The sequence below is a fragment of the Scyliorhinus torazame genome, chromosome 16 (genome assembly GCF_047496885.1).
Source record: "Scyliorhinus torazame isolate Kashiwa2021f chromosome 16, sScyTor2.1, whole genome shotgun sequence".
NCBI lineage: Eukaryota > Metazoa > Chordata > Chondrichthyes > Carcharhiniformes > Scyliorhinidae > Scyliorhinus > Scyliorhinus torazame.
In genome coordinates this window covers 167,606,408-167,625,268 of record NC_092722.1, presented here as the reverse complement: position 1 = coordinate 167,625,268, position 18,861 = coordinate 167,606,408, and the positions used below count along the sequence as shown (strand labels likewise).

The window sequence follows — 18,861 nt, the reverse complement described above, 5'->3', positions numbered from 1 at the left end:
AAACACGGACAGTGACCCGGGGCCAGGATCGAACCCGGGTCCTCAGTGCCGTGAGGCAGCAGTGCTAACCACTGCACCGCCGTGCTGCCCCTACTGTTAGGAATCATGATTGTTGCTCGTATTTCACCCCAGTGCCACAGTATGCTTGAAGACTCATTTAATCTCGATTCACAGTACTGTGCAGTCATTTTTTATTATGAGGGAAAATGCAGTCCCCATTTTATGTGGAGCAAGGTTCCACAAACACAGAAGAGATGAATAATCTGTAATTAATTTGTAATTGGTGATAGCAGGGGAAATCCCTGCCATGTTTTTAAACCAAGTCAATGGATCTTGCACTCGCCTGAACCACAAGGGCATGGAGTGGGGCTTGACCCATACATCTTCTGGTTCAGAGGTGAGAACGCCACCCAGTGTGCAAAGCTAACATTAACATAGTGTGGAAGACAGAACATGTCGGAACCGATCTCACATGAAATTAGAAGTTGCTGTCCATTCAGAGGCACAATAACAAAAGCATGTCGTACATAATACAAATATTCATCAGGGAACATTCTTTGCCACACAGTGGCACACATTTGAATGACTGGTGCTTGAATAGAATGTTTACTGATGAGACCGTTGACCAATATGAATGTTGAAGATCTTCCATTTCTGAATTGAGCTTCTTTTTCTCAGATGTGGGTTGATCCTATGTTGACTTCTATTTTTATTTTCCCCAGCACTAGATCAGCTGCTTGCAGAACTTGAGACATTTTTGAAGTTACTGGATAACGAAAACCTCAGCCTCAGTGCCTTAGCCAAAAAATGTGTCTTATCAGATCTACTTCACAACATCATCAGTTCTTCAGGTCAGCATTTGATTTACCTGTTTAGTATAATAGTAAAGATTATGGGCGGGATTCTCCGCTTGCCGACGCCAATTTTGTAATCGGCGATTGGGTGGAGAATATATTTTTCCGACCGAATTGGGGCGGTGCCTGTTTTCAGATGCTCCGCCCCCTTCAAAACAGCGTCATCGAGGAGCGCGCCACACGCCGTTGGGACCACCTCAGGACAATACCTGAAGGCCCTCTCCCGATGCTCCGCCCCCGATGGGCCAAGTTCCCAACCAGGCGGTTGACTCGTGGGGACTGTGTCCAGGGCCGCCACAGTCGAGGGGGGAGCCGTGCTGGCTTCGGCGAGGGCTGGGGGAACTGGTGGGGGGTGGTCCGGGGGCGAGGGGCTTCCTGTCTGGGGGGGCGGGGGAACTATCAGGCAGCCGGCGCATGTTGTACGACGCAGCCGTTGCAGGTCGTTTTTTAGGAATGGGAAATAAATGCTGGCCTAACCAGCAACATTCACACCCCCAGGGCCATTTTTTTAAACATAGAGGCCATTCAAGCCCCTTGACCCTATTCCAATTTGAACCTGACTGATTTGTATCACAACCCCACTTTGGTTCTATAATCTATCATACCCTTGCCGAACACGTTGAAAGGCCCCCGTTGGGAAGTGTACAGATGTGTGCTCAGGCTTGGAAGCAGGCTTTGATTACCTTTAAGTGTTGCTGTTACAGGGCGGCACGATGGCAAAGTGGTTAGCACTGCTGCCTTACGGCGCTGAGGACCTGGGTTCGATCCTGGCCCCGGGTCACTGTCTGTGTGGAGTTTGCACATTCTCCCCGTGTCTGCATGGGTCACACCCCCACAACCCAAAAGATGTGAGGGTAGGTGGATTGGCCACGCTAAATTGCCCCTTGATTGGAAAAAAAAAAATTGGGTACTTTGGGCGGGATTGTCTGTCCCGCGCCCCCGGGATTCTCCATCTCGCCAGCTGGCCACTGGGGTTTCCCACTGTGGGCATCTCCAATCCGTGAGGAAAGCCCTGGGTTGCCGGCGCAACCGAGAACCCCGACAGCGGACAATCCAGCCCTTTAAATTTGTATTAAAATATATTTTAAAAGTGTGACTATTACTCATAGACCAGAATCATAGAATCCCTACAGTACAGAAAGAGGCTATTCATCCCTTTGAGTCTGTACCGTCCCTTTGAAAGTCCACCCGACCTAGGCCCTATAACCTCACCCGAAGGGGCAATTTGGCATATCCAATCCACCTAAACTGCACATTTTTGTACTGGGGGGGGAAACCGGAGCACACGGAGGAAATCCACGCAGACACGGGGAGAAAGTGCAAACTCCACACAGTCACCCAAGGTGGGAATCGACCCGGGTCCCTGGCGCTGTGAGGTAGCAGTGCTAACCACTGTCTGCACTCCACAGGAAAATGGCCACTAGGGGTGAGGGACAGGGCAGTTTACATTGCCTTCATCCTCGCCTGAAACAAGAGGAGAAGTCACGGCTGTGAGCTCATCCTTCAGCTGAAAGGTCCCTCATTTGTGCAGCAGCGATCAAAGACCTTCCTGTCAGTATAATTGCTGTATTCTTACATGACTTCTTTTTTGCATGCTGAATACTGAATTGGTAGCAGGCTCCTAAGCCATCTCTCCTGCTGATCCGCAAGAAATAGCCTTTTTAGGGTGGCATGTGCCACAGTGGTTAGTACTGGAACTGCAGCGCTGAGTACCTGGGGCGAAATTCTCCCGAAACGGCGCGATGTCCGCCGACTGGCGCCCAAAACGGCGCCAATCAGACGGGCATCGCGCCGCCCCAAAGGTGTGGAATGCTCCGCATCTTTGGGGGCCGAGCCCCAACATTGAGGGGCTAGGCCGGCGCCAGAGGAATTTCCGCCCCGCCACCTGGCGGAAACGGCCTTTGTTGCCCCGCCAGCTGGCGCGCAAATGACATCCCCGGGCGGCGCATGCGCGGGAGCGTCAGCAGCTGCTGACAGTTACCCACGCATGCGCAGTGGAGGGAGTCTCTTCCGCCTCCGCCATGGTGGAGACCGTGGCGGAGGCGGAAGGGAAAGAGTGCCCCCACGGCACAGGCCCGCCCGTGGATCGGTGGGCCCCGATCGTGGGCCAGGCCACCGTGGGGGCACCCCCCGGGGCCAGATCGCCCCGCGCCCCCCTAGGACCCCGGAGCCCACCCACACCGCCTTGTCCCGCCGTTCAAAAGGTGGTTTAATCCACACCGGCGGGACAGGCAATTTATCGGCGGGACTTCGGCCCATCTGGGCCGGAGAATCGAGCGGGGGGGCCCGCCAACTGGCGCGGCGCGATTCCCGCCCCCGCCGAATCTCCGGTGCCGGAGACCCCCCGGCGGGGGGTCGGAGAATGACGCCCCTGGTTTTGAATCCCGGCCCTGGGTCACTGTCCGTGTTTGCACATTCTCCCCATTTCTGCGTGGGTTTCACTCCCACAACCTGAAGATGTGCAGGTTAGGTGGATTGACCACGCTAAATTGCCCCTTAATTGGAGAAAAAATAATTGTGTACTCTATATTTAAAAAAAAATAAATAGCCTTTTGAGGTTGCTAAACATCTACTCTGGCTCCTTCACTTGTACTTCAAGTGGCATTTTTACTCTGGAGTGCAAGGGAAATAAAAAACATAGAAAATGCTGGAGCTGCAAGGAAGTCAGTCAACATTTGAAAAATAAAGATAGGTTAATGTTCTGGATGGGATCTGGGAAAGTATTGTGCGATTGTAGTTGAAAATTAGTTTACTTTTATATCATCTACCCCTTTATATGACTTCAGATGAATTCAGAATGTAAGCATGATGTTGCTAATGTAGAAAATAACGGCTCATACATTCATAACACTCCAACCTACCATTACCGTTTGGAATTGGTGACAATTGTTTACTGAATCCAAAGTTTCAGAAACTTTCCAAAACTCTTACATTTTCCACCGGATTTGATCCCATCTATCAGGTCCTTCAGTAATAAGGAAAAGAGCCCCGCTCTACCATTGCTTTGTTAATCAAACATCTATGTTAATATTAAATATAAATGCAGTTGAAGGGATAGTGAAAAAACACCTTTTAACAAAATTACTATTATGCAAGAAAGATAATGAAGACAAAACTTGGACAATGCAAAGAAAGCCAAGTTCTGCACGTTTTTGTCTGGCTGACTGCGTCTTTGCTTTAAAATGGCTTTAATGTACAATCACATCTCTCCCAAAGTCAGCTTTAATCTTAGCAGTTAACTACTTATTCTTTTTTTTAAATAAATTTAGAGTACCCAATTCATTTTTTCCAATTAAGGGGCAATTTAGCGTGGCCAATCCACCTAACCTGCACATCTTTGGGTTGTGGGGGCGAAACCCACACAAATACAGGGAGAATGTGCAAACTCCACACGGACAGTGACCCAGAGCCGGGATCGTACCTGGGACCTCAGCGCCGTGAGGCAGCAGGGCTACCCACTGTGCCACCGTGCGACCCGATAAATCTTTTTCAAGTGCCTCTGTCCACCATGAAACTACTTTCTTATTGCTAACCAACCAATTTGAACTGTAACAACACCTGTTTTCCTTTGTGCAGCACATCCAAATCGCACCGACCTTTTAAAATCAAATGATGTCATGTGATGTTTTGGAGGACCTTTTTATTTCGTTTTTGGCATGTCAACGTGATGCCAAGGGCAAGGTTTATTGCTGCTCCCTAATTATCCTTCAGAAGGTGGTGGTGAGCTGCCTTCTTGAACTGTTGCAGGCCCTGAGGTGTAGGTACACTCCGTGCTGTTAGGGAGCGAGTTGCAAGACTTTGGTCCATGAGGGACCGGCAATGTAGTTAGTTGCAAGTCAGGATGGTGTGTGTCTTGGAGGGAAGTGGTGGTGTTACCATGGCCGGGATTCTCCGGTATCTGGCGGGCGGGCCGTACCGGCGCCAAAGAGTGGCGTGAACCACTCCGCACCTTTGGGGGCTAGGCCGGCGCTGGAGTGATTGGCGCCGCGCCAACCGGCGCCGAAGGGCCTCCGCCGGCGCGAGTGCAGGAGCGCCAGCGTGTTCCCAGAACCACTGGTGTGTTTCCTGCACATGTGCAGGACGTTTCTTCTCCGCGCCGGCCATGGCGTAGCTTTACACAGGCCGGCGCGGAGGGAAAGAGTGCCCCCACGGCACAGGCCCGCCCGCAGATTGCAGATCGGTGTGCCCCGATTGCGGGCCAGACCACCGTGGGCGCCCCCCGCCCCCCCCCCCCCGGGGACAGATCCCCCCGCGCCACACCCGAGGACTCTTCCAGCTGCCCTCAGAGCCAGGGCCCGCCGGTACGGACCTGGTCTAATTTATGCTGGTGGGACCAGCCGAAAACGGGACGGCCGCCCAGCCCATCGGGGACCGGAGAATCGCCGGGGGGGGGCACTGCCAACTGCCCCCGACCGGCGCGGTGCAATCCCCGCCCCCGCCAAAAAAGCGGCGCCGGAGAATTCGGGAGCCGGCGTCGGAGCGGCGGGGCAGGATTCACGCCGCCCCCCCCCCCCTCGGCGATTCTCTGACCCGGCGGGGGGGGGTCAGAGAATCCCGCCCCATGTGTCTGCTGCCCTTGTCGTTTGAAGTGATGGTGGTCGCAGGTTTGGAAGGTGCTGTCAAAGGAACATTGGTGAGTTACTACAGTGCATCTTGTACAGTATATACACTTCTGCCACTGTGCATTAGTGGTGGAAGGAGCGATTGTTTAAGATGATCAATGGGGTGTCAGTCAAGCTGGTTGCTTTTTCCTGGATGCTGTTGAGCTAGCTAATTGATTGTTGTCAGATCTGTACTCATTCAGGCAAGCGTAGATTATTTCATTGCACTCCTGATAGATGGTGGACATATTTTGGGGAATAAGGTGAAGCATTACTCACCGCAGAATATTTGGGCTGGATTCTCCGCAGTCCCACGGCGAAATCGTGTTGGGCGCGGGGGCAGAGAATCCGCTGTCACGCCGAAATCGAGCCCGGTGCTGGCCCGGCGCTTCTCCGCCATCCGAGAATCGGCTTGACCGCGGAGTACTCTGAGGCCAGACCAGCGATCCTCCGCTCCCGACCGGCCGTGTTCCCAACGGCGTGGAGCTAACCTGTATTGCCGGTTGGGATGCTCGCATGGTGGCTGCAGACTCAGTCCGCGGCCGCCCTGGTGGAGGCGGGGGAGTCAATCACCGGGGGGGTGGGGGGGGGGGGGGGGCCTTATACGCGACAGGGGGACAGATTTGCGCAGTCAGATCTTTGGGCGTGTGGCCGATCGGGAGGGTTCTCTTTCCTCGGTGTGGCTTCGCAGTCTGAGGAGCGTGAGCACGGGCGGACTCAAAACCGGAAGTGCGGGGCCCGTATCCGCAGCTAAAGCAGCGTGACTTACTCTGAGCCCCTGCGAGCCCCATGCAGGTCATTGAATCAACTCCAGTTTTTCCCAGGAATCTCCAGAGTGAAATGCCAGCGCTTTTACGCCGGAGTGGGGACATAATCCCATTTTGGGAGAATCCAGCCCAAAGCTTCTGACCTCCCTGTTGTGACCAGAGTATTTGTATGGCTCATCCAATTAAGAAGAGTATTACACAAATGGAGAACTGTTGTAGAATTCCAAGGTGCAGAGCAGCTGGGTATCCCGTACATGAGTCATTAGAAGTTAGAATGTAGGTGCAGCAAAAACTAAGAAGGCCAATGGGATGCTTAACTTTATTATGAGAGGAATTTAACATATAAGTAAAGATGTTGTGCTTCTGTCATACAGGGAATTGGTGAGACCGGGGGCGCGATTCACCGATCGCGAGACTAAGTGTCCGTGCCGTCATGAACGCCATGGCGCCATGCGCCAGCACGGCGCTGGAGCCTTACATCCTGGCGCGGACTGGGGGCGGCGCCAACCCGTGCATGCGCAGTGGCGAAGCGCCAACCGATGCATGCGCGGTATACTCACGGAACACTCCGGCCCCGGCGCAACATGGCGCGGGGGTTCTGGGACCGGAAGCGCAACAAAGAAGGCCCGGTGGGGGTGGGAGAGGCCGGCCCGCCGATCGGTGAGCCCCGATCGCCGGCCAGACCTCATTGGAGGCCCCCCTGGTGAAGGAGCGCTTTTCCCTGCCCCATTGGCCCCAACCCTTCACGCAGAGTTCCTGCTGGCGGCTACCAGGTGTGAACGGCGCCGACGGGACTGTGCCGTTTCCGCGCGGCCCGCTCGGCCCATCAAGGCCGGAGAATCGGCGGCCCGGGCACGGCAGCGGCCCACGACCGGCGCCGCACCAAACGCGCTGGTGCAAATGGTGCCGATTCTCCACTCCTCGAAGAATCGCCTGCCGGCGTCGGACTGGCGCCGCGGAAAAAAATGGCACGAACGGTGATTCTCCCATAGGGCGTGGTATGGGAGAATCGCGCTCCACGTCTCAAATAAACCAGAGGCTGGTTTAGCACAGTAGACTAAACAGCTGGCTTATAAATGCAGAAGAATGCCAGCAGCACGGGTTCAATTCCTGTACCGGCCTCCCCAAACAGGCACCGGAATGTGGTGACTAGGGCTTTTCACAGTATCTTCGTTATAGCTGACAATAAGAGATTATTATTTGTGTGCAGATTTTTCTCCTTATTTAAGGAAGGTTGTAAATATGTTGGAGGTAGTTCAGTGGAGGTTAACTGAATTGATACCTGGAATGAAGAGGCTGGCTTATGAGGAAATATTAGACAGACTGGACTTGTTTCCACTGGAGTTCTGAAGAGTGAGGAGTGACTTGATTAAAGTTTGTAAGATCCTGAATGGATCTCAACAAGATTAACGTGGAAAGGATGCTTCCTTTTGTGGGTGAGCTCAGAACTAGGGGGCATTGTTTTGAAATTTGGGTTCACCCTTTTGGGACAGAGATGAGGAGAATTTTGTTCTCTCAGAGGGTTGTGTGACTTTGGAACTCTGCCTCAGAAGGCGGTGGAGGCGGGGCCATTGTTTCTTGACAGGCCAAGGGGATCAAAGATTATTGGGGGTTGATGGAAATGTAGAACTTGAAACACAAACATCAGCCATGATCTTGTCGAAGGGCAGACCAGGCTCAAGGGGCCGAATGGCCCACTTCTGTTCAGATTTCATATGCTCGTGTGAATATTACTTTTCAACCCAAGCCTGAATGTTATCCAGGTCTTGCTGCATGCAGGCACGGACTGCTCAGTGCCTGAGGACTCACGAATGGTTCTGTACAATGTGCAGTCATCAGTGCGCATCCCTACTTCTGACATGCAGTTGGAGGGAACGTCGTTGATGAAACAATGAAGATGGTTGGGCCTAGGACACTATTCTGAGGAAGTCCTGCACTGATGTAATGATGCTGAGATAATTGGCCTCTAACAACCATAACCACCTTCCTTTGTTGTTGGAAGATTCCAGCAGAGGGTTTTCCTGCTGATTTCTGCTTACATCAATTTTGCTTGGGTTCCTGAGTTCAAAGCTGCCTTGTTGTTCAGGGCAGTCACTCTCACCACACCTCTGGAATTGAGTGTTTTATCCACGAGCAGACCAAGGCTGTAATGACGCCTGGAGCCACGTGGCCCCACAGGAACCCAAATTGAGCATTGGTGAGCAGATTGCTGAGTAAGTGGTACCTGATAGCAATAGTGATGCTCCTTTCATCACCTTGCTGCTGACTGAGAGTAGTTTGATGGGGTGGTCATTGGCCAGTTTGGCTTTGTCCTGCCTTTTTGTGGACAGGACATTAGTTGTTTAATCGTCCACCACCATTTGTGACTGGATGTGGCAGGACCAAAGAGCTTTGATCTTTTTTTTGGTTGTGCAATTGCTCAGCTCTGCCTGTCGGATGCTGTTTCCTCATGCTGTTAGTCCTGTGTTGTAGCTTTACTCGGTTGGCACCTCATGCTGTTAGTCCTGTGTTGTAGCTTTACTCGGTTGGCACCTGATTTTTAGAATCATAGAATCATTGAATTTACAGTGCAGAAGGCGGCCATTCGGCCCATCGGGTCTGCATCGGCTCTTGGAAAGAGCACCCTACCCGAGCCCACACTTCCACTCTGTCCCCTTAACCCAGTAACCCCACCCAACACTAAGGGCAATTTAGCATGGCCAATCCACCTAACCTGCACATCTTTGGACTGTGGGAGGAAACCGGAGCACCCGGAGGAAACCCACGCACACACGGGGAGGACGTGCAGACTCCGCACAGACAGTGACCCAAGCCGGGAATCGAACCTGGGACCCTGAAGCTGTGAAGCAATTGTGCTCACCACTATGCTGCTGTGCTGCTTGTGGAATGCTCCCCTACTGTCAAACAACTGAACAGGGGTGGCTGATCCCCTTTCTTGATACTAATGGTAGAGTGAGGATATGCCGGTTCTAGATTGTGGTTGAACACAATTCTGTTGCTACTAATGGCCCACATTGTCTTATGGATGTACCATTTTGAGCTATTAGATCTGTTCTGAATTCATGCTATTTAGCATGATCGTAGTGCCACACAACACGACGGACGATTATTTTTATTTTTATTCTTTCATGGGATGTGAGCGTCACTGGCAAGGCCACAATCTGCTGCTTATCCTGTGAGCTGTCTTCTTGAACCACTGCAGCCCATCTGGTCTAGGTACACCTACAGTGCTGTTAAGAAGGGAGTTTCAGGATTTTGATCGGGTGAAGGAACAGTGATATGATTCCAAGTCAGGATGATGTGCAGCTTGGAGGGAAACTTGCAAGTGTTCCCATGCACCTGCTGCCCTTGTCCTTCTAGGTGGTGGAGATGGACAAACCTTCTAGGTTTGTCAGATGTCATCGATGGAGTCTTAGTAAGTTCTATTCTGGGTGCGAAGATGGACTTCATGTGTACAAAGGTCAGTGCAATAAAACTCAATGAAAGAAACCCCAAACAATTAGGACTGGGGGAGCAACCTGTCGATGTCACTTACTAGTTACTTAATTTTTCAGCTCCTCAAAACTGTTATGTTGTCCAAACAAGATAAAGGATAACTATACTTGGAAAGATGGAATATTTGCTATGATGGCAGTATCCAGACACAGTATAAGTCATGAACCAGTAGCATTGCTTAGTCTTTCATGATTGCTTGGTCATTATAACACAAAAATTACCTCACTAAAAGTTCAATATCTGGGGCGGGATTCTGTGATCCTGAGGCTGAGTGAGCGTCAAAATGGCCTCAGGATCAGCAATTCTGGTCCCTACAGGGGGCCAGCAGGGCACTGGAGCAGTTCACGCCGCTCCAGCTGCTGATCCCGTCGTCAACTGGGTGCCGTAGGATCCACGCAAACGCAGAGGCACCGGCGCCAAGGCGCGCATGTGCAGTGGCTTCCTTCAACGCCCAGGCCCCGACGCAACATGGCACAGGGCTACAGAGGCCAGGGCGGAAGAAATGAGGCCCCCAGCCAGAGAGGCCGGCCCGCCAATCAGTTGGCCCCGAACGCAGGCCACATCGGAGGACCCCCCCCCCCCCCCCCCCCCCCGGGGTCGGACACCGCCCGACCCTGCCACTCTGAGTTCCCGCTGGCTGCGAGCAGGTGTGGACAGCGCCAGCGGGTCTTGGCTTTTTTATGACGACCGCTCGACCCATCCCTGGCCGAGAATCAGCGGGCTGGCCGCGTGGAGTGGCCCCCGACTGGTGCCACGCCAACCACGCTGGTGACAATGGCGCCAATTCTCCGCTCTGCGGAATTGAGAATCCTGAGAGAATCCCGCCCCTAGTTCATGGTTCATGTGTTTTAGAATATCTTTTCATTTTAGGGATTAAAGTTTAACTGTAGCCAATGGGATAAATGCAATTAAAGGAAGCTTGGGCCTATTACCCTTAAATGGTTGAGGTCATGATTACTTAAGATGGTGACAGCTAAAAGAGAGAGCTATTAAACAGCTGGTGCCTTAGATAAAGAACTGGAGATGTGATGCCTACAAAGTTTGCAAGAACACTGGCAGTCACGAAAGATATTTACTTTGGGAATTAGAGCTAAATTAGTTTTAAAAAATATCTAGTGAAACCTGAAAGGGTGTAAAATCCATTTACTTCATTAGATAAATTCAGAAATTATAAACGTGGTAAAATTAATCTAAAGGTCAGTCTGAGGACAGTCTACATTGTTATCAAGATGGGGAGGGTTTTAGGAGGTTCTCTAGTTTCAATTTATCTGGATATTTTCGGGTAAAGTTATTTTCAGTTTGCACCTCGAGGAGTTTGCTCCTCACTATGTGGTAGCCAAAGTAAATGGCTGGTAGATAGACTTGCATTGTAAACAAAGCAAAAACAAACTTCATCATTCACTGTGTGAAATGTGGATGAGGCTTAATCTCAGTTTGAATTTTGTGAGGGAACAGAAGCTTGAAAATTTCCTAATTTAAAACTAGTAGAAAAATCTACAGTGGTCTCCATAGAGTATTGTGGCAAAGAAAGGGAGAAGCAGATTAGCTTGGCAGAGTTGAAAAAGTAACCAGAACAAGGATCTCAGGCATCTATAGTCAGGATATGGTAAACAAAAGTTTTTTGAAACTTTTATCCCTATCTCAGAGTTACAAAGCCAATGCGCCGAGTGGACAGGGCAAGCTCTTAATCGATCTCCTTGCTTGCTCCAAAAAACAATTCAAATTTAAATTGAATCCAATTCATGGTTTCACAAAGGAAACATACTTGATCCAAGCTGACAAGAACAGGAATTACACCTGGGGCGAAATTCTCCCCCAACGGCGGGATGCCCGCCGACTGGCGCCAAAGCCGGCGCAAATCAGACGGGCATCGCGCCGGCAAAAAGGTGCGGAAGTCTCCGCATCTTTGGCGGCCTAGCCCCAACATTGAGGGGCTAGGCCGACGCCGGAGGGATTTCCGCCCCGCCAGCTGGCGGAAATGGCGTTTGTTGCCCCGCCAGCTGGCGCGGAAATGCGGCGCATGCGCGGGAGCGTCAGCGGCCGCTGTCAGTTTCCCCGCGCATGCGCGGGAGCGTCAGCGGCCGCCGAAAGTTTCCCGCGCATGCGCAGTGGGGAGAGTCTCTTCCGCCTCCGCCATGGTGGAGGCCGTAGCGGAGGCGGAAGGGAAAGAGTGCCCCCACGGCACAGGCCCGCCCGCGGATCGGTGGGCCCCGATCGCGGGCCAGGCCACCGTGGGGGCACCCCCCGGGGTCAGATCGCCCCGCGCCCCCCCCCAGGACCCCGGAGCCCGCCCACGCTGCCTGGTCCCGCCGGTAAATACCAGGTTTGATTTACGTCGGCGGGACAGGCAGTTTCTGGGCGGGACTTCGGCCCATCCGGGCCGGAGAATCCAGCGGGGGGTCCCGCCAACCGGCGCGGCTGGATTCCCGCCCCCGCCCAATCTCCGGGAGCGGAGACTTCGGCGGGGGCGGGGGCGGGATTCACGGCGGCCAACGGCCATTCTCCGACCCGGCGGGGGGTCGGAGAATGACGCCCCTGATCTCACGCTTGATCCTACACTTGATCTTAGCCAAAAGGCCGAGAAGCGGTAAATTAAAGTTTTACCTCCGAGAATAGCTGGAGCAGAGGGGAATTCTCGACAATCACATGGCAGTTTAAACCCTCACTCTGTACATGTATGAACTCCACCCCAAATTTTTTAACAATAAAGCAATGAAAGCATAATGCATACTTCATAGTGTGGCATGCATTTCTTTTTGTTGCTTGATCTTTATTACTCCAGTAGATTAATTGAGATCCTTTTTGTTTGTGGTGTGAAAGTGTTTTGAGACCAGTTTAATATTCAATCAGTATGGGAACAGTGGTCCTTCATTAAACAGTCTGCATGCACTAGGTTTTCGAAAAGGGAATGGAAACCTTTTCAGAATAAACCTCGGAAGTTAGAGGAAACATTTTTGCAGCGGAATAGAACAGTGTGGACAGGTGGACAGGATCTTACTTAAAAGTTGGTTGGCAAATCTGAATAGAGTTCCAAAGTGGCATTTTACCTTCAAAAGACAATCAATACATAGAACATACAGTGCAGAAGGAGGCCATTCGGCCCATCGAGTCTGCACCGACCCACTTAAGGCCTCACTTCCACCCTATGCCCGTAATCCAATAACCCCTCCTAACCTTTTTGGTCACTAAGGGCAATTTATCATGGTCAATCCACCTAACCTGCATGTCTTTGGACTGTGGGAGGAAACTGGAGCACCCGGAGGAAACCCACGCAGACACGGAGAGAACATGCAGACTCCACACAGAGAGTGACTCAGCGGGGAATCGAACCTGGGACCCTGGCGCTGTGAAGCCACAGTGCTATCCACTTGTGCTGCCCGTTACATCAGAAGTGACTAAGGAAAGGGTGACAAAGATGATTCTCAGATTGAAAACTCGACAAAAAAGTCACACAATTGTGGTGTTCTTTGTGATTCTGTTATCAGGATGGATGTGGAGTGTTCATAAAGACCACAGAAGTTAAGTTCATTAACGAAGCTATCATTTATTTACACTAATTAAAGCTCGACCACTTACTCCTACAGTAAACAATAATCTACATTCTACTAATACTAGTCTCTACATTCCATCTATAACTGTACTATACACTCTCTCACTGCTCGTCTCCAGCCTTCCCCAGCCTTCTCCCAGAAGCCTGTGAGTCAGTGCTTTATCTCGTTCTGCATCGAGCTCCATCTAGTGGTTAATAATGATATGACATTAACCCTTTATGTTCTGAACATTTCACATAATGTCACAACAATTTAAATTGCTTAAATTGGAGAAGGGATATATTGAGATTTAATCAAAGCTAAATTGATTTGAATGTGAGAACTTTAACATCAGTGCCAATGTTTCATTTAAGGATATCAAGTTAGGACCAAAAATGGAGAAGTAAATAAAATGTATAAACAGAGGTAGAGTTAGCCGATGTTGCTGAAATATAACATTATTTTCAGCTATTATAAATGGTCCACGCCACAAACTTCTGTCCCCAGCTATCCTCTCCAGCCCTCTCCCTGGAAACTGTCTTGAGGCTGACCCAGACTGTTTGCAACCATGTCAGATCTGACGATGAGACAAACTTCCAACCACATATCTGCACCATCCCTGAGACTATTTAGTTCCACTTACGTAACATTGCTTGACTCTGCCCTGCCTTAGTTTCATCTGCTATTGAAATCCTCATCCATGCCATTGTTACCTCCAAACATGACAATTGCAAACATTTCTGCTTGGTTTCCACATTCTGCTCTCTGTAAATTTGACGTAAAAATGTCAAAGCCCTTTTGTCCATGGCCTTGCTCGCACCAAGTCCAATTCATAGAAACATAGAAAATAGCTGCAAGAGTAGGCCATTCAGCACTTCAAGCCTGCTTCGCCATTCAACATGATCATGTCTAATTCTCTATCTCAATGGCATCCTCCAGCACTCTCCCCTGTGGTGATATGCCTATGGGCTATGTCATAGATGGATGGTGTGCGACCTCCAACCAGCAGGTGGCAGTACAGGCACCCCATGCGGTCTGTAGACCAAGGTCATGTGACCTGTGACTCCCATAGAAGGGGAGACACATCCAGCCACCTAGAGAAGGAGATTGAGAGAGTAATAAGACATACATGTGAATGGTCAGTGCTAAGTGCAAGTTCCAGAGGAGTAGTTAGCAGACTCCATGACAACGTGCTCTGTATCAGATTGCTATCTTACCACACGAGACTCAATAAAAGATTCTGATCTGGACAAATCAAAGTGTTTCGTGGATTCCTTCGTAAGGTACAAAGGACCAAACACAACATCCCTATTCACCCATCACCCCTATACTCACTGACCTATAATGGCACCCGATTATTTTCAAATCTCTCTGTGTGCTCTGTGCTGGAAGTCAAAGTGTGAGAGATGTACCGTCTGATATAAACAGATTAAGAAAACAACATGCGCATTTATATACAGGTAGATTTTCCTTTATCCGAAGCCTACGGGATTCATTGCCTTTCGGATTCCAGGCAATTTTGGTTTTCAGGTGCCACATATAAACCTACACTACAATGGCCTAAACCTGGGCTGACTATAGTCATAAGGCAAATAAAATGGCTGGAAAAGTATCACTGAATAATACAATCACTTATTGACACATTCACCACAAAAATTGCAAGGTGTACAATTGCCTTTGCAGACAAATAACTAGACTTCCTGTGCTGAAGGTCGATGAGGTTCAAAAGAACTGTGGTTTTTGGATGTGTTCGGTTTTTGGATTTATGCATAAAGGATTCGCGAACTGTGATAGCTCACGGTAATCAGAAGAACTTCAATAACATATGTAAATTCAATACATTTTAAAAAAAAATTTAGAGTACCCAATTATTTGTTTTCCAATTAAGGGGCAATTTAGCGTGGCCAATCCACGTAACCTGCACATCTTTGGGTTGTGGGGGTGAAACCCACGCAGACACGGAGAGAATGTGCAAACACGGACAGTGACCCAGGGCCGGGATTCGAACCCAGGTTCTCAGCGCCATAAGCTGCAGTGCTAACCACTGTGCCACGTGCCACCCAAAATTAAGTACTTTTAATGGACAATGAGTCTTGTACAGACAAAGGTAGAAGGCATATTCGCCCAACAATATCTCGCAAACAATGACTATTGGTAGTGGCCACGGGAGGAATGTTGATCAGGAGACTAGGAGAACTTTTACCAGTGGTGCTTTGGGATCAGCAGCAGGAGAGATCATGCCATCCGCCCTACCAGGCAGATTTCCCTGTATGGGTTGGTGATGGGTAGGGGTAGGTCTCTCCTTAATGATCTCCCCAAGGATTTACTCCCCCACCCTGAGGTTGCCCTCCCCCCAGGGCCTTCTCAAACCCCCATCCTCCTCCCCTGGGCCTGCCATTTTGGTCCCCATTGAAGCCCTCAATCACATACCTAAATCCTGATCAACACTGCACCCCACTGTCCTGAAGTACTGGAGAGCTGCTGGCCTCTGACTAGGGCGGGGTGGGGGGGGGGGGGGGGAACAATCATTTTCTTCCTGACCTGCTGATCCAGGATGACCGTAGTCCTGCCTCCAGCCTATTAGTAGCCAATTGGCTATCAAATGGCTGCAGGGCAGCTAATATTTCCCTTGGTGGGCCCCTGGATATTTAGCCAGAGGGGATGGGAATCTGGCACCTTGTATAATTCAACCCTATGTTCTGAAGTTGTGTTTGGACCCACAAACTTCAGACTAAGCACTGCTGCCTCACAGCACAGCTCCAGGGATTCTATGAAGATAGAAGAGGGATACAATGGAAAAAGAATCAGCTCAAGCATCACATGGCAACACTGCCGCAAAAGTATGATGATTCATGGCAATTTATTGCCCATGCATCTGCAGAGATTTCAAATCATGGTGTTCAGAAATTGCTAAGGAATATAGTGTGAAGGGTTCCATCAGTTTGAGCCCAGCTTGATTTCAAAATGGACCACAACTGGTCATGACACTGGTTATGGTTCTGTTTATAAAATCTTTGGAAGATGGTCATTCGCACATACAAGAAATTGAGATTAGATTTGAGTCTCCTTAACTATAAACATAATTCCAAAGTCCCTTGGGTGGATTGGGCGGAATCCATAATCAAACAAGTTGCCTCCAATCTTTTGGAAAGAGCAGGCTGGATACGTCAAGTGATCTTATCTCTTTGGAGTTTTTCCTTGTGTTTTTATTGGATAGCTCATAGTTTAAAATATGAATTTCCCAGTTGGAACGAAACTAGAATAAACTTTATGCTTAAATTTGTAGCTGGAGAGGAGGAATACATCTATATGAACAAAGTTCTGCTTGGAGAAACAACTGCAACTGAGAAGAAAGCATTAGAGAAAGGTAAATAGACCATTGGAATGTGTTTCACGGTGAAAAAAAGGCTTACATATTTACAGTTTGTAATTTAAGGCCCCAATTCAACCAAAAGGTTTCTAAGCGTCATTTTGGCACCGCACCTGGACCGGTTTAGCGACCATTGAGGGGCTAGCACCGGAGCCACCTGTAATACAACCAAATTTTCCCCCGGTGGAGGCAGAGGGCCCAGAGAATACCAGGTCAGGCCCACTAATGATATACAAACGGCGTGTACGGGAGATGCGGAGTGGAACGCATTGCCGCCGCTGTCGAGGCACCGGTGAATTTCGATTTGGCATGAACCCAGCACCTGCCACAATTTCTGCTTCAAAGCTGATTCTCCGCCCAATTCCTTTCCCAATTTCGGCGTTGGAAGATGGAGAATCCCGCCTGATTCAACGCGACTCGCATTGTATAAGCGAGCTGATTGGAAGACACATGGCAAAGGCCACAGATAGCCCTGTTTTGTACACTGGGCATCTCCGCTCACCGGATCTCCCCAGTGAAGCGAGGGATCAGGACAACATTTAATAATGGCGTTCTGATATCCGAGGCCCTACAAAGCAATCCCTGACCTCCCTCCCAGCCCAAATGCACAATGGGAGGGCCCAGGCCTACCCCAACACCCATACCAGGCACCCCCGGCCTGATAGCACACGCACAAAATGCCAACTTGCCAACCTGGTAGTTCCACCTGGGCATCTTTGCAGTGCCAGGATGATACCAAGGTGTCACTGCCAAGGTGCCAGGCTGGCACCGCCAGGGTGCCCAGGTGGCGCTGCCACAGTGCCAAGCTGACACCAGCAATGCCAGAGCACCACCCCGTCTAAAGGGCATGCAGCTGGGGGTCTTCGGTCCCCTGGGTGACCCCCATGGATGCCATTCTGTCTGGTCTCTATTTATAGGGGCCAGTACTGAATGGCACTCGCCCGAGGACTCTGAGGCAAAGGGGATGAATCCCAAAGCCTAGGGTATCTCGGGAATCTGCACATTTGAGTGAGACTAGCTGTCTCTAATATGCAGATTTGCCAAAAAGTGATCCTGCCCACATGGGCGGGATTCACATCGCACAGTCTTACAAGGCCGCATTGGATCTAGCGAGGCATTGCGAGCTGGGTAGATCCCAGGAGCAGGGTCTCCTGGCTTTCATCGACCACTCTGTGCCGTGGCAAGCTGCACTTCCGGCGCAGCGTGGCCATTGGATCGCGTCCTTAGAAATGTTTTCATCACTGGGGCGCTGAATTCATCAGCCAGGGCTCCTCAGAGATTGGGCTGCCATTTTGAAAGGGTGACCAGATTTCTAAGTGAGCTTGAGGGTCCCCCACACCCCCCACTCACGTGTAATGTCACACCCTCCCCCACTTCCGCACACGTGGGCATTACCTCTCCTAAGTAAGGACACCCCACTATGCTTCATTCACCTTCGACACTCTAGGTGCTGTAATCACAATGTTTACAAACATCAACCACATCAAAGAGATTTAAGTGCTGTCAATTTTCAGCTCAGCACTTCAAAATCACTCAAGCGTGAAGGGGATGCACTGGAAGGCAAGTAACCCTCTTTGATGTGGTTGATGTTTGTAAACATTGTGATTACAGCGCTTAGAGTGCAGAAGATGAATGAAGCAAGGCTAACCATTGGTTTGTGGAAGCTGTGAATCACAGCACACTACCAGAAATTAATGAATGGCTTGCAGCTAATGGATCTGAAGGGTTTAAACACAGGTCATAGCTGTTCTCTTTCTACGAATGACAAGCGGTGCTTCAAGGTGAGAGTTACCATTGTAATTTATTTTTACTACTCCACCTGGACTGTTCTCTAGTTTTGACAGGGAGAGTCCTTTTAGTTACGGGGTCTCTGGGGGGGGGGGGGGGGGGGGGCTTCAGTTAAGGGATCCCTGTGGGGGATCTCTTTAGTTAGTATGTCTCTGGGGCTGGGGGGGGGTCCCTTTGGTAGGGGGTTCCTTTGGGGGGTCACCCTATTTGGCGGGGGGTTGGCCGGGTCACCCATGTACTTGGGGAAAGGGAGACACCCAGAAAATTCAGTATCCCTTGCCATGCATACATTTACCGAATTTCTTTCTGATGGTAGCACAGTGGATAGCACTGTTGCTTCACAGTGCCAGGGATCCGGGTTCGATTCCCTGCTTGGGTCACTGTCTGTGTGGAGTCTGCATGTTCTCCCCGTGGCTGTGTGGGTTTCCTCCGGGTGCTCCGGTTTCCTCCCCAAAA

At 50.4% G+C, this 18,861-nt stretch overlaps 1 protein-coding gene across 2 annotated transcripts in view; it reads left to right on the top strand.

Moving 5' to 3' along the window:
* afap1l2 (actin filament associated protein 1-like 2) overlaps nucleotides 1–18,861 on the top strand; it is a 312,790-nt gene that overhangs the window by 140,388 nt on the left and 153,541 nt on the right. For both annotated transcript variants that reach the window (XM_072479450.1, XM_072479449.1), the window contains exons 2-3: nucleotides 723–851; nucleotides 16,534–16,614. In XM_072479450.1, the coding sequence (XP_072335551.1) occupies nucleotides 723–851; nucleotides 16,534–16,614 (210 nt within the window). The remainder of the gene's footprint in view (nucleotides 1–722; nucleotides 852–16,533; nucleotides 16,615–18,861) is intronic.